Here is a 12,922-nt window from a genome sequence, read left to right as displayed (position 1 = left end):
TATGTGTATATTATATGTGTATTTTTTTTATATATAATATATATATTAGTATCTCACAAAAGTGAGTACACCCCTCACATTTTTGTAAATAGTTTATTAAATATTTTCAGGTGATAACACTGAATAAATTACACATTAGTGAGTGTGCGGCTTGTATAACAGTGTAAATTTGCTGTCCCCTCAAAATAACTCAACAGACAGCCTTTAATGTCTAAACCGCTGGCAACCAAAGTGAGTACACTCCTAAGTGAATGTCCAAATTTGGCCATATTAGCCATTTTCTCTCCCCAGTGTCATGTGACTCATTAGTGTTACAAAGTCTTGGGTGTGAATGAGGAGCAGGTGTGTTAAATTTGGTGTTATCGCTCTCATTCTCTCATACTGGTCACTGGAAGTAGTTCAACATGGCCCCTAATAACAAATAACTCTGAGGATCTGCATAAAAGAATTGTTTCTCTACATAAAGATGCCCTAGGCCAGTGATGGCGAACCTTGGCACCCCAGATGTTTTGGAACTACATTTCCCATGATGCTCAACTACACTGCAGAGTGCCAGAGTATCATGGGAAATTTAGTTCCAAAACATCTAGGGTTCCAAGGTTCGCCATCACTGCCCTAGGCTATAAGAAGATTGCCAAGACACTGAAACTGAGCTGCAGTACGGTTGCCATACAACATTTTAACAGGACAGGTTCCACTCAGAACAGGCCTCACCATGGTTGACCAAAGAAGTAGAGTGCACATGCTCAGAGTAATATCCAGAAGTTGTCTTTGGGAAATAGACAGACATATGAATGCTGCCAGCATTTCTGCAGAGGTTGAAGGGGTGGGGGGTCAGTCTGTTAGTGCTCAGACCATACGCCCGCACACTGCATCAAATTTGTCTGCATGGCTGTCGTCATAGAAGGAAGCCTCTTCTAAAGATGATGCATAAGAAAGCCTGCAAACAGTTTGCTGAAGACAAGCAGACTAAGGTCATGGATTACTGAAACCATGTCCTGTGGTCTGATGAGACTAAGATAAACTTATTTGGTTCAGATGGTGTCAAGTGTGTATGGCAGCAACCAGGTGAGTCGTACAAGGACAAGCATGGTGGTGGGAGTGTCATGATCTGGGGCTGCCGGCACTGGGGAGTTACAGTTCATTGAGGGAACCATGAATGCCAACATATACTGTGACATTCTGGAGCAGAGAATGATCCCCTCCCTTTGGAGACGGAGACACAGGGCAGTATTCCAGAATAACAATCCCAAACACACTTTCAAGACGACCACTGCCTTGATAAAGAAGCCAAGGGTAAAGGTGATGGACTGGCCAAGCATGTTTCGAGACCTAAACCCTATTGAGCATCTATGGGGCATTCTCAAACGGAAGGTGGAGGAGCGCAAGGTCTCTAACATCCACCAGCTCCGTGATGTCATCATGGAGTAGTGGAAGAAGACTCTAGTGGCAACCTGTGAAGCTCTGCTGAACTCCATGTCCAAGAGGTTTAAGGCAATGATGAAAAAATGGTAGCCACACAAAATATTGCCAATTTGGGCATTTTCACTTAGGGGTGTACTCACTTTTGTTGCCAGCAGTTTAGACGTTAATGGTGTGTGTGTTATTTTGAGGGTACAACAAATGACAGGGCTATGCACTTGCTACTTTACATTGTAGCAAAGTGTAATTACTTCAGTGTTGTCAGATGAAAAGATATAATAAAATATTTACAAAAATGTGAGGGGTGTACTGTATTAATACACTGCCTGCACTGACTGAAAATCGAGTAAACACTGAATCTATAGCTAAATGCAGAGTATATAAATATATACTAGACTGACATATATACACACACTGCCACTAACTGAATAACCTGCTTAATCTCTCTGTCCACGCCAACAACACTACACACAGCGGCAGTGTAAGCAGCCTTGTATAGTGTGGGCCGTGGACTTGGTCTCCCTGAGCCATGATTGGCCAAAGGCACCCTTTCTCAGCAGAGTGTGCTGTGATTGGCCAAAGCATGCAGGTCAGGTGCATGCTTTGGCCAATCTTACAGCAATGCACTGCTAGATCGGAGTGCATTATGGGGTGATCGGTGCTTGAATTTCCCTTGCACGCCCCATATTTGCTGTTCTGTGATCGGGCGAACACTGATCGAGTTAAACTGATGTTCGACACAAACATCGAGCTCACCCCTACTCATTGTGGGTCTTCACTCTGTGAGCTCCCAGTCTCTCTCATGCTTCAGATCCAATAACCACTGGATCCCCTGAGCTCTTCCACTGTTGTCACTTGGTATCTTCCTCAAGTGTGGGTCCCTGGCTTGGCACTCAGATACTCTTCAAAAGTCACCCCTGCTGACAGGCTAGGTCCCTGGCTTGGCACTCACTGATGCTTCGCAAGCGTCACCTCTGCTGTCACGCAGGGTGCCTGGTTTGGCATTTGCTGACGTTTTCCCACTTCGCCGTTCCCGGCTGGTGAGAAGTCTGCTCTGGTACTGGCCTTGACTAACTCAGTGGTCTCCGGTAACAAGGTGGATGGTCCCTTAGTGGTGACAGCTTGCCCTTTACCTCTGACCACAACTGGTTCCCCAGCCGGCAGAACTGTTACTTCTGGTTGGACTACAAGCCCGCAGTCCCAACCCTATACTGCTCTCCTTCTTCTGGATCGGCCCTCAGCAGCCAGATGTCCCTGGAGTAGGACTCTTACAGCCTAGCAGCCCAGGACAGCATGACACACGTCCACCCAGACAGCCATCCAGGTGGCACAGAACCCCGATCACCTGACTCCACCCAAATAAATAGGCTCTCCCACCAGGCCAAGGGACCCAAGGAAATCCCTGCACATTGGCTGAGACACCCCATTTATTCCTAATACGTCCTTGTTATGCCTTTTTCTTACCTAATCACTAGCTACAATGCCACCTGGTGACAGATGAAAAAAGTGTAGCAATTCCAGAATTAGGGGCAAATCATTTGATCTCTTAACAAGTGGCCAAGGCAACTATCGCCTGGCAGCTAAATTTAATAGCAACCCTGCCTAAACTTCAGGATGCTACATTTGCTAGTGACTATAACAGCCACTAGCAATAATCGTATGTAAAATCTGTTGGCTAGTTGTACCCAAGTTGATCGCTCCATCAACTTGGGTACATTTAGCCTGCCCATACATGGTTCGAATCTCGACCAGAACCCTGCTGAACTGGGAACCAGTCAAGAACCGAACAGTCTATAGCAGGCTTAAGGATGGCGTGTAAATCTGAATCTTGTGGTGTGCATGCACCATCCGTAAAACACTGCCATCTGGGACACATGTGGCAATCCCAGGAGGTGGTGGGGGCTTAGGCAAGAAAGTAGGAAGTTCTGCCTTGCAGTACAAAAAAGTACTGCACTTTCTCAAAAACATTCAAGTAGGGGAAGAGACTTGAAAAGAATATGTTTTAATGTAAGGTCCACTTATTTAAAAAAAAAAAAAAAAAAAACTACATGCAGAATCTAATTTGTTTTGCTGTGCTACACTGTTTTTATGCTTTTCCTGATCCTTTCCACAATGTAAAATTTTCAATTAGCTCAGGGAAAATAATGCACTCCCTATGTGGCTGAAATCTTATCTCAATGGTTGTTAAGCAGGGATATTAGTGATTGCACTGACCAAGGGAAATCTTCTCTATTTTAATGCAAGAAGATAAAAATACTCTAACTCAAATTGTATGCTCGCACAATGCGTAAAACAGACTTCAGTGTATATACAGATATATCTAAAAGAATCAGGAAGTACATAGGTTTAAATAAGGAGTGAAGTGGGCACAACCCATACAATGAAAATCAGAGCTGTGGGACCTACTACAAGCGGTCTACAGAAAACTATAGGGGTTGATGCCAGTATTAATTTCGTCAACTAAAACATTTTAGTTGACTAAAATACGTCTAAAACTAAAACGACTGAAATTACTAAAATATGACTAAAACTAAATAGAAATTTGACTTCAAAATTAACACTGGTCTGTAGTGCATGTTCATACCTCAATGTAATAATAAATAACCTTAGATTTTTCACTCCAGCAGTATACAATGAGTTTGCAAATTGTAGAGAATTGTTAACTAATGCATTACAATTGAATTGCACCCATTCGATTTTAGATGACTAAAATATACCGGAGAGTTTATTCAACTAAATACGACTAAAACAATAGCAGAAGACTAAAATAGCACTAAAACTAAAATGCCATTTTAGTCCTAAGACTAAAACTAAATCGAAATTTGCTAACAAAATAAACACTGGTGGATAGAAGACCAGTTACCATGCACAAGGAGAGAGCGCAGCAGTGACTGGTATTAATTACAGGAAGCTCCTGCACAGTAGCAAAATGCAAGCGTTTCACTACTGTACACAAGCTAGAACAAATCCAAAGATGACACCAAGTATAAATACACATGCCTACTTGTATTTAGATAACTGTTTCATCCAGATTTTACCAGCAGTAAAAATTCTTTATACAACATCGGTAGCTGTGGATATTGTGGCGTAATTCAACCTCAAAGATCACAACAGAGGCTCTAAAGTCAGGTTTCCGTTTGCAGTAAAGAGAAGCTAAAGTTTTAGAAACAAAGTCCAAAGGAAATAAGGGGAAATTATTTTCAATTTCTGAGTCTGAGTTTTTTTTTTCAAAAATTTCTTCATAGTGCCTGCAACTACAGAGGTCAGAGAGAGTGTTTTAAAAGCCCTTACCCCCCCCCCCCCCCCCTTCATTTAGTGGTACAACAGGATGTGAGATGAGACATTTCACCAAAGTGAGGTGCATTAACATCTTAGACATTTGTCACCAGAGCATTTGTCCCTGTTAGAAGCCTCTCCCTCATCGCTTGGTCTTGTGACAACTCAAAAATTTAGGATTTCCCTTTACTTTCTTTCTCAATGTTTTTTATCTTTGTAGTGAAGACTCACAAAGGAGCCTTTGGAAGGAATTGGATCCCCCTACCTGTCCAGAGGCTGCCCACTCTGTTACCAGTCCCAGTAGCTCACTGAAAATTTAGGCTCCAGTCTAGGGGTCTTTTTACAATTTTTTGCAAAACTCAGACCAAATGCAGGAAGGAGGGTTTAGGGTGCAGGATACCCAAAGCACAAAAAACACTCTGAAGACAGCTTCTTTAAATTCCCAGTGGTAACCAGCCTTTAAGCAACAGCCACAAAGTAGTACTGACATTGAGGGAACAGCCAAACCTGTGACTCGGAGTAGTCAGTCTCTCTGTAGTCTTATATGGTGCCTGACCCTCAATACCTAGAGCTGTAGGTCTTTCTCATGATGTAAAGGTGGCAGTTTCTGCCCAACTCCCCTGCAACACTTTTTTCAGTGAGGGATCCCTTCTCCATCCTAGATTCAACATGTAACCCTTCTTTAGGCCCCCAGCCCAGAACACGTGTTGGGTTCTAGTACATGTAGCAGCTTTCCTAACACACAAGCCTCCCAGAGTAAGCCCTAGGGGGGGGGGAGAGTTTCTGAGACGATCCTGAAATATTAACCTCTCCCCAGCCATACCTTCTGAGCTTGCCGCCCAGGGATTGGCTTGGTTGCATACATTTTCCTAACAGCAGAAGTTGATCCTCCCTTACTATTTGCTAGAACAATCTTACACCAACAGGCAGGTGCAATCAACCACCAGGTTTAAGGAGATCCTCCAGAATCTACACAAATAGAGTTCAGCTCATCTGGCTATCGCTCAGCCATAGCCCTTTAGCCAGCACAGGGCAGAGGTGCTACACTTGAACAAATAGAAAGGTGAATCCCTCCAGAAGGGACACAGACAACCATAAAAACTTGGCATAGTGTCTAACCATTTCCTACTCTATCGAATGATGGCGTATGAGAATATGTTAATGTTTTAGACAAGGTTCCCTCCTTTCTATGTGCTTTGTGATTAAGCACTATTAAAAACAATAGTAAAGTTGTACACATGCATTGGAGCAAGCTATAGTATATCTAAAGCCAACATTTTTATTTATTTTTCTGGATCGAGTAGTAGTGGTGTTCTTACATCTGTGTTTAATTGAGGAGCTTTTTCTTCACTTGTCCTGTAGGCTCAACAGTAAGTGAGGATAACTTTTCTTTTCAATGTGTGGAATAGTCCCTATTAGACAGTTGTCACGGGACCAAACGTCTGTATTGGAAGAATTCCCCGCTATTCCTGTTCTGGTGACAACTGAAGTTGTTGATTTGTGAAATTCACCCTCCCTTTCATTCCCGTTGACATTTGTGAACAGGACTAATATTTAGATCCTCAATCTTCCAAACGGGGACTTGGACACCAGTAAAAACATGAAGGTGGTTCTAACCACTCACCATTTGTTTTCAAATCTAAAAAAGTCTGCCCTTTAGTTATACAGTCCCCAGTGTGGGCACATGTGCGCTTTCATGCCTACTGAAAAAGCCCTCAATTCTCTGAAACCGCTAACAAAGCACATAAGACATTATGACTTCATGATCAAACTCTGTCATTCTAAGTTTGCTTGAACTGATACAATGTTTAAAATTCTTTATTCTACAGGCAATGAAAAAGATCTATAAAGCTGGTTTAAAGTATCCTGAATGGAAGAGAAAACATGACCCACTTTTTAAGCCATGGGTATATCCAGAGCAGAACAACCTTCCAACCGTGAATTTGGAAGACCTGGCAATCCAGAGGGCTGATGAGCTGGAAAACATTGATGAAAGTGGAGTATCTGAAGAAAGAACACACATTAGTGATGATGAAGATGGGCTTTCAAAGGATTCTTAAATAGATGTTTTTAATCCTTCATATAATTTCTTTTGTCCATCTACAAAATTAGATTCGCAACCAATTTGCTCGGTTAACCCTCGCCCCATCCCTTTCTACCATTTTATGATCTTTTTTAAACTTTGTACAACTCAGGAACAAGTTGCAGTGTATTTAAAAAAGTCCTGTTGAAAGGAAATCTCTTAATGGACACCAACTACATAATGTTTTCTTATAAATTTCCTAATGTATTTGTTTTTCAAACTGACTGCTCACACATAAAAATGTGGACAGACTAGGAGCAAACATTTAGGAAGAACTTCTGTAAGGGTTGTTACAGCAAATTCCTGAAAACTGGACCTTTTATTTCCAAAGTATTTGCTATATATTTATATCAGTCAACTGTGAGTGCAGCTGCCCTCATAAGCATCATGGTATTGAACAGCAGCTCTGTGAGAAAAGATCAATGTACCCATGATAAACGATAAAGAACACATATATACACATCAAGAAAGTCAATGTAAAGTCCAAAGTCCTTGCGTACACTTTTTGGGTCACTGAGTCAAAGTGAGCAAGACAGCAAGGGAATTGTCAGTTGCAGTCTACAATGGCAGCCTTCAAATTTGGAAAAGTTTAATTTAAGAGTATGTAAATACTTTTAAAGAGCCCTTGGGGACAGGCTGTTGAAATTAAAAGGACACTTGTCAATAGAGGTATCCCTAGGCTGCCTTTTGTTTGCCAACCCAAAAAAATGCTAGTTTAGTTGGCAAGTTGTTGACCTGGATCAAATATGCCTTACAGTTGCTGCATATTAATTGGGCGTCGGTTAGCTTCCTGACTGCCTCTAGCTTCAATAAATTATAATTTTAGAATAAGGTCATCCATGGAAGCCTTAATACTAGTTATGATAGGTTACCTTTAGGATATAGTGACAATGAAGAGCCATTTGGAGTTATACCCAAATTTCCCTCATGTAATGCATCTTGCAGAATTTACAATTGAATCTAAATCCACAAACAAAAAAATTAAACCATTGCAGCTTACCAGTCCTTAGATGTGTTTTGGCTGCATTTGTTTTCTTTTTTTTTTTAAGCTAGGGACGTTTTTCTCAAGCACAGAAAATACCTGTTGATCTTGCAAGAAATGCGGGGTCCTTGACACTTCCCGTGAGCTAGTCAGAAAGCAAAACTATGTTGCCTTTTGCAAACTACTAAAACCATCATTCCCAATGTAATGGGTCTAACAAAGGCAGATTAAAGCTAAATTCCAGGTTTGGGCTCTTTTTCAAAGGTCCAGCTTGGATGCATATTTAATACCTGTCCGATCATTGTGGTATAATTGGATCACTGCAGTAGCAAAGCGAGGACAACCTGAAAAGAGAACCAACAGAAAAACTGCATCCAAGAGCTGTTGACCTGTAATATAAAACCTTTTGTTTTGGGGTTTAGATGCACTTTCAAAGCGAGCACATTTATTATATGACCATGCCCTTTTATGCAGTTTCTTTACCTTGTATAGGTATACAAGGTAAAGGCAAAGAAACTGCAAAGAAACTAGGTATTTAAATTTGAACCCCATTTTCCTTATCCACATTATGCACGAATATTTATCAGCTTTCTATTTCGAGCATGGCAATGTGAGACTCTATTCCTCCAGAACAAAAAAGTGAATGTTTGTTTATATGGTTCTATGAATAGCACCCTGAGAACAAAATTTGATGGAATTTTCCTTAACAGCCAATTAATGTTCTAATATTTTATAAGGGACTGCATATCCAATCAGCATGTGTGGGTTAATCCATTTATACACTGTAAACAGATTAAAGGGTCAGAAACTTTTTATTACAAAGAGGCTAAGTTAACAGTCTCATAGACTTTGGAGAGGCCTGCGACTGCCTTGATACTTATACCTTTATAGAGGTGACTCCTTTTCTCAATATAATTCCTCCCATAGTTATTAGCAGAACCACAATTGTTAAAGCACCTTGACCCTGGAGAGTGGGTTCCACATACATTTAACTAAGGCTTGTTCCTTCATTTCGAGCTAGGAGTCCTTCTTCTTTTTTTTTTTTTTTTTTTTTTTTTTGTTAAACAAGCAAATCGCCCCTTCATGTTTAATTTAGGGATCTTTCATTTAGATTTCAAAAGTTTAATAGGTAAAAATTGTTTGCTTGGGATTGACTTTTTGTTTTGAGAATGGCAGTGTGGTCTGATAATCTTTGTTAAAAAGAAAGTGTGTGCTTATAAATGATATTTTTTCTTGAGCAATAAAATGAGTGAAGCCAGTTTGTGCTAGTTTGGTCTTTAGAGGTAAAGTTTAATCTGCTTATATTTTGCCTTCCTGGTACCTTATTTCCCCCCTTTTATCTAAATGTTAATTACATGTTTAAATAAGGACTTTCAGTTTTCATTGTTTTAATATTATTGACATCACTAGGTAATTGTAGGCAGGTGTTGGGCTGCAGATTTTCTTCTGACCTGAAGGTGGCACTGTTGCTTCTTCAGGCTGAAAGGAAACCACTGGAGACTAGGCTGACCCCTATTATGTGTTCCAGGTAGCCATATTGGAAAGGCTGGCATCTCTTATTGGATGTTGAAATCTTTGGCACAGATGTGCTTAAAAATCTGATTCTGCATCATACAGTGCGCTTGCAGTGTGGAAGCAGGTCACAGAGGGAGCCCTGCTTATTGGGGAGATAGGAGCAGTGGGTGGGAGAGGTACCTGACCAGGAAGGAAAAGTAGGTTTCCCCTTAACGTGTATCTCTTCTGTCAGCTTTATGGAATTGTCTCCCAGCATCAGCTGGGTAAACATCAAGAGATCTCAGGGCAACCCAGTGATCTCGTACCACATCCAAGGAAAGCGCTCTGCAGGAATTCTTTGGTCTGTAAGCTCATATTCTATTGCTATTGAAAAAGTGCCTTGTTGACAAACATTACTTTGTCGTCACCCGCAACACATGTGGTATCATTTATGTAAACTACCTTACTTTTGTGATCATTAAAATTTGACTACTTCCATCTTTGGAATAACCTGGTTAAGCCCCACTGACATGCCTCTTTATGCAATGTAGGCAGATCGTGACTAGTGGGAGAGGCCAGCAGGGTGTTGTACACAGAAAACCTCACAAAACCCTGCCTCAGTAGGCCTTTCAAGTTCCCTCAGACCTGGTGCAAGCAATAGGCTGGCTCTTGAGGGGACTTTTGCAAGTATCCCAATGCCTTGATGGAAAGCTATCAGCTCAGAAGTGGGTATTCCTAGGCAAACTGCAATTGCCTGCAGACTGCCCTAGGCAAAACCCACATGTGATGCTGAGCCACCATGATTGAAAGCACTAAAATCCAGTGAATGAAAGAGGCAGTCCAGGAATAGTAAGGCTAGGGAGGAAAGGGCTATCTGATGCTCGACATCAATTAGCCAAGATACTAGGTGGACTCTATTGAACTTGCTGCAGCTTCATATGCACACTGAGAAGATCACGATATGCAAGGACACATATACTGTACATCCTTCATGGTTATAATATTGACCTCAAGTCTCTGCAGTCTCCCATCTTGCAGTAGGAACAGATGTACTAAAGCACTGGAGAATTACGGAGAAATTCCATCAAGCACTAGCTATGTGTGAAGGTGACCTAGTAAGACTTTCCTTAAGCGGTTCCCAACCAGCGCACGCCGATGTATGTCGGCAGAATGGCACGGGCAGGCATATTGGCGTACAGGTACGGTCAATCCTTAATGCCGCCCTGCCATCGCGAGCACACTGCCGGCGGTGCGCTTGCGTGCCGGTCGGGACCCCGTGAGTCCGGTCGCGGGTCCCGCGGGCTTGATCGCCGCGGGCATACCCGTGATTGTCTCAAGGGGTGGCTGAATGGAGAAATGCCATTGTAAACAGCATTTCCCCATTCTGCCTAGCAACTAGTGACGCTGATCTCTGCTCCATGTGATTGGAGCAGAGATCAGTGTTGACTAAATGAAAGCCCAGCCCCCACAGTTAGTAACACACCCCTAGGAACACTTGACCCCTACACTGCCACCCACTGGTTAACCCCTTCACTGCCAGTGTCATTTACACGGGAATCCCTGCATTTATATAGCATATAATTGCTGTATAAATGACAATGGTCCCAAAAATGTGTAAAAAAAAAATGTCCGATGTGTCCGCCATAATGTCGCAGTCACAATAAAAATCACTGATTGCCATTACTAATAAAAAAAAAATAATAAAAAATTCATAAAAATGCCATAAAACTATCCCTATTTTGTAAATGCTATAGCTTTGGCGCAAACCAATCAATAATCGCTTATTAACAATTTTTTTTTTTTTTTTTTTTTTTACCAAAAATATGTAGAAGAATACGTATCGGCCTAAACTGAGGGAAAAAAAAGTTTTTTTATATATATTTTTTTGGGGGATATTTATTATAACAAAGTAAAAAATTAGTTTTTTTTTCAAAATTGTCGCTCTATTTTTGTTTATAGCGCAAAAAATAAAAACCGCAGGGGTGATCAAATACCACCAAAAAAATCTATTTGTGGGAAAAAAATGAGGGAGCCACGTCGCACGACCGCGCAATTATCAGTTAAAGCGACGCAGTTCCGAATAGCAAAAAGTGGTCTGGTCTTTGACCAGCAAAATGGTCCGGTCTGTAAGTGGTTAAAGAAAACCACACACTCTGTTAAAAATGTGTTCATGCAAGAGAAGTTTTATCCTGCTCCTTCACTATTCCTTGCCGTTACAGTTGAAAACAAACATCTATTTGACATCACTAACAATTCTACTATGGCCAACTTTACTTCAACCAAACTGGGAGACATGCTCTTGTGTATGGAAAGTTTCAGACAGTCCCCAGAACAGATCTGAGGGGGGGAGCACTAAAAGGCAGCTTAAAGAAAAAACACATTTTATTGCAGTATGTTGTACCTCAAAGTGTTTCAAAGCTGCCATTATTTTGTTCCTTCTGAAAATGGTGGTTGCCTAGTTTTTATCCTGACTCAAGGGCATCAGTATATTGAGTGGCTGACCTGGAAAATGCATGTGATTCAGGATAGTGAAGTAAAGTCCTTATGAGTATAATAGATTAGCCCCTGGATTTACCAAAGAGTAAAATTAGAAATCAAGGGTACCATCATCTAGAACAATTATATGCAAGGGGACAGTTTATGTAGGGACAGTTGCTGAAGCTGTCCTTGAATGCCTCAAAGAGAAGAAATGGACAATCTCGGCACCAACCAGAGTTTGATTATGTTAAAATAGACATTAATTACATATCAAAACATGTATCACAACATTAAATATCAAAACAACGAAGGAAAATCAATACAGCAATGAAATACTTGTAGACTTCCAAACAGGACGCTGGTTAAAGAGTTTGTTCACAGATTTATGCGATCCTTGACAGTTTTGCATTCAAATGACTGCTTCTTCAGGAGGATAAATCTATACAGTAAGCAGTATTAGGTCAAACAGTCATACAAAATATAAACATCTCATATAGTACATCAGACCACATATGCCATGAGTGCAGAAAACCAGCAAAACCAATAAAACGGGCATAACTGCTTACCAATGACTCTGACAATGCAGATACATCAGCCACCAATGGCTCCCCCCAAGGCGGACATGGGGGATTTGGGCAGAGGGTAATTAATCTGGGTATGTGTGTGTGTGTATATATATATATATATATATATATATATATATATATGTATGTATATGTGTGTATATATATATATATATAATTATTATAGGTTGTAAATCAGCAACTGGACACCCATCAGACAACTAGCCGCCTATGGCATCTAGGGACAGGGGACCAAAGGGGCATCAAATGCACCAAACTCGGAGATGAGGGGGGGGGGGGGTTTAATGGGGAAGAGAGGGGAAAAAAGGGGAAGGGTAGGGGGAAAGAAAGGGGGGTTATGCGGGGGGCCTCATAGAAAATGTTTATTAGATGGTTTTGTTTAAACCTGGGGGAATGGTTGCACTGAGATTTTCAATCTACACCATTTGCAATATAATCCTATCCCAGTCTCCCCCTCTTGGGCTTGAACAACCTCTAAGATGAAAAACCTCACTGCCATTAAGTCAAATTTGTTGTGCAAACCAATATGACGGCCTACTGTTGCCAGAGTAATATAAGTGGTCTCCTATCCTTTGGCAAAGTTTGCCGATAGTTTTGCCCACG

The 12,922-nt window shown here is 41.2% G+C and overlaps 1 protein-coding gene across 2 annotated transcripts in view; it reads left to right on the top strand.

Annotated features, from left to right (window-relative positions):
* Window positions 1-8,815, top strand: part of LOC143964469 (START domain-containing protein 10-like) — a 204,790-nt gene extending 195,975 nt beyond the window's left edge. For both annotated transcript variants that reach the window (XM_077474244.1, XM_077474245.1), the window contains exon 6: window positions 6,528-8,815. In XM_077474244.1, coding sequence (XP_077330370.1) covers window positions 6,528-6,758 — 231 coding nt within the window. In that variant the 3' untranslated portion in view covers window positions 6,759-8,815. The remainder of the gene's footprint in view (window positions 1-6,527) is intronic.
* Window positions 8,816-12,922: the final 4,107 nt, after the last annotated feature.

Source organism: Lithobates pipiens, unplaced genomic scaffold, assembly GCF_037356315.1.
Source record: "Lithobates pipiens isolate NorthernLeopardFrog02 unplaced genomic scaffold, aLitPip1_a1.2 Scaffold_8, whole genome shotgun sequence".
NCBI lineage: Eukaryota > Metazoa > Chordata > Amphibia > Anura > Ranidae > Lithobates > Lithobates pipiens.
Note: the sequence above shows the minus strand (reverse complement) of the source record. Positions and strands in the feature narration are given on the sequence as shown.